We start from the raw sequence: 6,573 nt of genomic DNA, 5'->3' as shown, positions 1-6,573 counted from the left end.
GAAAACTCGTGTCTCTATTTACAATGCAGTTATTGATTGTTTTTAACTTTCAAGAAAATAACACATTTGTTCTTAAACGACATCCATATCTTAAATCACACATTTTATGATTTTGACATTTGGAATTTCATGTCATACCCTTCACTTGTGCCCATTCCCGACTTCTTATACCCTTGTTATCTAGCAGTGCTTTCAACACCACAGGCCATCAAATTCTGGACGGAACGGCCCTAAACGGTTTCGCCCATACCTCTATAATCACACTCAAATGCTAACAAGCATTGGCATAGCCAATAGGTCTCGCCTTTGGGACCGTTTAAGTGTTTAGTTATCCAGCACAATATCCTTGGTGCAGTAACATTAACTGTTGCATGGCTAAACACTTATAAGGTCCCAAAGGCGAGACCTATTGGCTATGCCAATGCTTGTTTTTGGCTTTGTAATTAATTAACCAACCTTACATAGTTTTTTTGTGGTTATTATGTGTCCAAAGAAACTCCTGTACGAATTGAGTGGCATTAATAACGACTTTCTCCCGTGTACCCTTACATGCTGCTAAAAAGAACCATGGGATTGTGATTCTTATAATTCTCAGATTCTAGAGTAGGTCCAAAACCTATCGGCCCGACCCTTTCAAACATTAACGCACCCGTTTGGCCTGCATGTCAGGTCTGGTAGCTTTGATTCCAACACAGTCAATAACAAAACTCCATAGCTGACGGTTTTAACATTTCCTGTGAAATACGTGCATCTTGGAAGAGATAATGACTAAACTCCGTCTCAAAATGGCGGCAGTGTTTACTAAGTTTTTTCGGGAGGATCCACCCACCTCTAGTCAATGTGAACGTTTCTTATAGGACTTTTATTAATTTGGGCATTCCGAGCCCAATACGAAATTCGCACCATCCAATATGGCCGTGTGATGATAAGGAAGTGTAGGAAGCGTGGAGATATAGAAATGCTTAAAGAGCAACCTGTTGGTAAAAAAATCCATACAATTTTGAAATATTTCTAAGTTCAAATGTCAAATGCGGTTTGTATTTTGTTAGACATTAGCAAATTTAAAATGTAAAAAAAACTTTATCATGACATCATGTTTTTAGATAAACAAAATACACAATCGAAACTGTCCACCTGCCTCTGCGATGAACTGGAGAAGAGCAGTTACAAGATGGCTTCCGCTCTGGTCTATGTGTGGCAATTTAGCCGAACAGTAACCAAGCAGCTCGTAACATTCGTAGAAAGTGTCAGCGCCTCTTACGGCACTCTCTTCGGCCCGCCCCTTTCCAGACATCTCGGTCCGTGCCTGGGCGGGGATTGTGGCTTTCAAACAGCCTGCGGAACCCATCCGTGCCACGGGAGCTGTCCACCAAAGAGCCCTGCTTCTGCCGGCGGGGCTCTGCGTACCCTCCCTCCACTGACGTTTTTATGTCTGTAGGGTATGTCCCTGGAGTGGAGAAGGTGGATCTTGCAAGGAAACCTCTACCTGTCGGCAACGCAGCTCCACCACCTCTCCCCTGCAGGCTCCTGAGACCTACTACTCCTCACTTGGATCCCCGGCCCAGTAACCCCGCGGATAGACAACAGAGCGGGCGGCTCCCTGAAAGCTACACCTACGGGGGATAGGGAGGCTTTCCTGCGCCACCCGAGCGTTAACAATGCCGGTAAGCAGATGACATATTTTATTTAAGGGCGGTGTTTCATTGTATGCAGTTGTGTTTGCATTTTTTGTTGTCAATTTCCCCAGCTCTGTTGCCAGGGAGGGGAAGAAGGCTGTTTCTAATGTACACACCCGACAGCCCCCTCTGTCAGCTCTGCCAACGGAGCAGGGCTGTCTGCACAGCAACAATACCGAGCCCTCCATAGCAACCCGGCAGAGTCGGTCGGACGTATATAATTGATAGCAGCCAATGGTCATGTAAGTGGCAGTCTACAGGATCACTGACAGTAGCTTATGGCTCGGTATTCATCTAACAGGCCCTGCGTCTAGCTTCTTGGGCAGGCGCATGGTCCATCATTTGCCATGTCGAAAGAGGCTTTTTTAGGGTCAGATCAATGGGCGTTTCTGGCTTCAAGGTTCTAGTTTGCAATTTGAAATGTACTTTCTGGAAAGCACATATTTTAAATAAACGAAATATAGAACTAAAAACATCAATTCCAGGCATCCCCCACTTGGACCTCTACCAAAATAGGACATTAGGAGGATTGCGTGTTTATGGTCAGTTTGTTATGTGTATTTTCATAGGGCACTAATCACCCGTGAGGGTATCTTGGCGCTTCGCAGGTGTGTGAGTATAGTTCTTTGGAGACATACTAGAAGAACCAAGTCATTTAGTTTTTCATGGAAGTGAAGAAGAGGGGAGGAGACTCAAATGTGGTGCGTGAGGTTGTTCTACACTTCAGGGGCAATGTAAGAGAAGGCTCGACCTCCTGCTCTGATTTTGTCTATACGTGTGATGTATGCTAGTAAGCGTTTGGCTGAGCAGAGGTTTCTGGATGGTTGCTAGTAATGTTCGCTTCTGGGCCTTTGTTTTGCAGTGCTTTATGTGTGGGCGAGAAGCTTGAACTATGCCTACTTGTGTATCCGGTACCCGTAGTGTTCCCACTGGTGATAAGTGATGTGGGACAAGTGTGGGAGCTTGAGGACAAGTCTGGCTGCAGCGTTCTGGATGGTTTAATCTTTTTGTGAGTTGCTTTCTGATACCTGCATAGAGTAAATTCCTGTAGTCTAGTCTCCTTGTCATGAGGGCTTGGGTAATAGTCTTTCTAGTGTTATTTGGTAACCACTTGTAGATCAACATTCTCTGATAGTGGAAGCTGGTCATGGTGACACAGTTTACCTGCAGGATATGTCCAGTTTGTTGTCGATGATCCAGAGGTTTCTTGCTTGTGGGGTTTCTAGGTCCCACTGTGAAGCATATTTTCTGAAGGTCACTAATTCAGTCTAGTCCGTGTTCATCTTAAGGCTGTTGGACTCCATCCAAGTTGCCACTTCGGCCATGCAGGAGTTGAAGTTGTTGTTCTTTGTGCTGGGTGTTTTGTCTGAGGGGCACAGTATCAGTTGTGTGTGGCTGGCGTAGGTGAGTATGTTGTGTTTGTGTGTTGTGTGCTCGGATGACTTCGGCCAAGTGGGGTCATGTAGATGTTGACTAGGGTCGGTCTGAGCAAGGAGCCCTGAGGAACTCTGCCAAGGAGTTCCCCGGCTTTCGAAGAGTAAGGAGGCATGTTGAATATCAGGGTTTTTTCTGGTTAAGAATGTGCAGATCCGATGGAAGGGAGGGGGGGTCCTTGAATTCCATTCTTGTGTAGTTGTATCTGGATAAGATGTGAGGCCCTATTGAAGGCAGCTGAGAGGTCAAGTAGAATGAGGGCCGCAGTTTCTCCTCTGTTTAGGATCATCCAGATGTCATATGTTGCTATGATTAGGGCTGTCTTGGTACTGAGGTGGGTCTGAATCTTGACTGTATGGCATTTAGGGGGTGGTGATTGGTGCGGGGGTTGGCGAGATGTCTGTCTTTTTCTAGGACCTTTACCGGGTGAGGTAGGAGGGAGATTCGCTGGTCTGCTGAAGGCTTCTTCAGGAGAGCATTGAAAGCTGTGAGCTTCCAGTTTTCAGCAAAAGTGGCTTTGTCGGAGGAGGTGTTGAGGATGGTGGTGATGGCTTTGCAATGTGGTTATAGCAGCTGTTCAAGGCATCGTGGGGCCAGGGTGTGCCGCGCCCGCTTCATGATTGTCGTGGTTTCCCCTGTGGTGGTGATGTTCCATGTGGTGAGAGTGTTTCCTCTGTTCAGTATTGTTACTATGTTGCTAGGATTCATTTGAGGAGTGAAGTTGTCATATATGGCTGTGATCTTGCTGCTGCAAAATTATGAGAATTCTTGCACAGTTCTGACTAGGGATGATGTTGCTGCAGTTGTGATGAAGTCGTTGATCACAAGAATTTCTTTGATTCTGTTGAAGCTGGCATTGATTCACTCTACTAGTGCCTTGTTCTTGGTATCCTGTATTTGATGGTGGCTGAAACTCAGGGCAAAATTTAAGTGTTGTTCAAGTCTTCGTTGCTAGCTCTTCACCTCAATTCCAGTTGCTTGCAGTTCCGCTTGGTCAGTCTGAGTTCTTCAGAGTACTAATTGGCCTGCGTTCATGTTCTTGCTAATTGGCTTTCTTTGCGAGGATCTAGGATATCGGTGCAGGTGGTGATTCAGTTGTTGATGTTGCTTGTGTGTTTGGTTGGTTCTTGTGCAGGACGGAAGCCCAGGCCACCTCTGCTATGTTGTTTCAGTGCAATGTTCCTGTCGTATTGGTTCTTCTGTCGTGAGGGAAGTTGGTTTTGAAATAGACAATGACATGGTTGGTCCAGGCGATTGGTCTGGGTGTGTTGACAGTGATGTTGTTTTATGAGGTGAAGACTGGGTCCATGATGTGTTCGTCAGCCAGAGTGGGGCCGGGGACGAGTTGGTGAGTCTGAGGCTTTCGAGGAGTGCACTGAGTTGGGGTCGATCAGGTCTTCTAGGTAAAACTTGAGGTCTCCTAGAGTTTAATGAATTGTTATTTGTCTTTGCTGTATGGAATCTGTTTTTAAATTATTGTGCTGATTTTATGTCTATTTACAAACAGTAAAACGGTTTTTAATATAGGCTATTGTATGTTACTGTGAACATAATTAGGGTTGAGATGAAGGAGTAACTTGGTTTGAGATTGGATGTGGAGAGACATATGCTTAGGATGTGATTTACCCAAAGGGAACTATTTTTAGACATTGTACTCCTGTTCTGAGCTACAGGGACACAACCAGCTCTACAGACCTCCCTGTAATTGCCCAGCTGACCTGCTTCAAATGGACCTGCTTAAGCCCTGCTGGCCTTTGCTAGAGTGAACCCCTGATCTCCAAGAGGCGCTTCCCAAGGTCCTGAACCCTTGGCTGTCATCAGAGTACACTACTCGGAAGAAAAGGGAGAAATCCTGAAGTGTTGGGCTCTTTGTGACCGAAACAGGCCCTTTCACACTAGAATCTTGTCGCCCATGATGGTAGTCATACAGGAGCTCCAGTGAATCTGACTCTTCGCTGTACAGCAACATCCAGCGACGTTTAGCAACACGAGATCTGCACTTTGTGCTACAGCATAGACAGCCTGCAGTGAATGCCAATGCTGAGCTCCAGCACGAACTGTTGGTGACGCCCGCCTGCTCTTCGCACTACAGCAATGACTGTCCTCGAAGCCCGGCCTGCTCTGTGCGCTACATAGACCATACGTGACACTCTCCCTTGTTCTCGTGGCCTCCTCCACCACGAACTGGAATCTTGGCACCAGACTTGGAGAAGGTAACTTTTTTTTAGCAGTTCGAACCTGGTCCCTGTATCAGAGCTGTGTTCCATCGCGGTGGGCCTGAACTTGTGACTTTTCCCCCGGTCTAGCATGGCCAGATGACTACAAGCACTTTGTGCTTCAAGGTGCTATACTTACTTTAATCTTTGAAATTTCATATCCCCGGTTCTACTGATTGGATTTTTGTGCTTTTGGTCTAATTTAATTTATTAAATGTTACTGTAGTTTTCTAAATTGTTGTGGGATCATTTTTTTTGTAATTGTGTTTTCACTTTGTTATTGTTTGTGTGCTGCATAAATACTTTACACATTACCTCTAAGTTAAGCCTGACTGCCTTTGTGCCAATCTACCAGAGCGTTAAGCACAGGTTAATTTAGTGACGTTTGTGGTTCACCCTGACAAAGATTGTGGTTTTGCTTGAAAAGGGTACACACTCCCTCAACCAATTACCCAATTTCTAAGCCTTTACCTTTAAATCCATATTGCCTAACCCCATAACTCAAATCTTTCATTATCAAGCCCCTACCCTCAACCCTCTATTTTAAACCCCTTTTCCCAATACTCTTAAAACCAATCTTTAATCTCACTTTTCATACTTTAAATTTTATTTTGGCATCAAACACTTTAGGGTGTGTTCCTTTTTCAATGTCTTTACCTTTAGAACTAATAAATGGTATATTTAAAAGTGATGTTTTCAAAGTTTTGAGGCAATACAGCTTATTTTCTTTCTCTGGTATATCTAATGAAACCTCAAAATTAAATTAAACTAATTCCCAATGTTGTCACTGACCACAAAGATAGGTACAATATATTTTGGCCAGTAGGTTTTTAAGACCCCTCTGACAGATGCTTCACTTTCTTTTACTGCCGCAATAGTCATTAAAGTCTGGCTGCAGCGTTCTGGATGGTTTAATCTTTTTGTGAGTTGCTTTCTGATACCTGCATAGAGTAAATTCGTGTAGTCTCCTTGTCATGAGGGCTTGGGTAATAGTCTTTCTAGTGTTATTTGGTAACCACTTGTAGATCAACATACTCTGATAGTGGAAGCTGGCCATGGCGACACAGTTTACTGCAGGATATGTCCAGTTTGTTGTCTGATCCAGAGGTTTCTTGCTTGTGGGGTTTCTAGGTCCCACTGTGAAGCATATTTTCTGAAGATCACTAATTCAGTCTAGTCCGTGTTCATCTTAAGCTGTTGGACTCATCCAACTGGCCACTTCGGCCATGCAGGAGTTGAAGTTGTTG

The 6,573-nt window shown here is 44.7% G+C and overlaps 1 protein-coding gene across 1 annotated transcript in view; it reads left to right on the top strand.

Moving 5' to 3' along the window:
• Nucleotides 1-1,132: 1,132 nt before the first annotated feature.
• Nucleotides 1,133-6,573, top strand: part of KIF3A (kinesin family member 3A) — a 329,541-nt gene continuing 324,100 nt past the window's right edge. The window contains exon 1 of the mRNA XM_085643646.1: nucleotides 1,133-1,664. Within this exon, the coding sequence (XP_085499772.1) occupies nucleotides 1,659-1,664 (6 nt within the window). The 5' untranslated portion in view covers nucleotides 1,133-1,658. The remainder of the gene's footprint in view (nucleotides 1,665-6,573) is intronic.

The sequence above is a fragment of the Triturus cristatus genome, chromosome 3_1, assembly GCF_964204655.1.
Source record: "Triturus cristatus chromosome 3_1, aTriCri1.1, whole genome shotgun sequence".
Taxonomy (NCBI): domain Eukaryota; kingdom Metazoa; phylum Chordata; class Amphibia; order Caudata; family Salamandridae; genus Triturus; species Triturus cristatus.
Note: the sequence above shows the minus strand (reverse complement) of the source record. Positions and strands in the feature narration are given on the sequence as shown.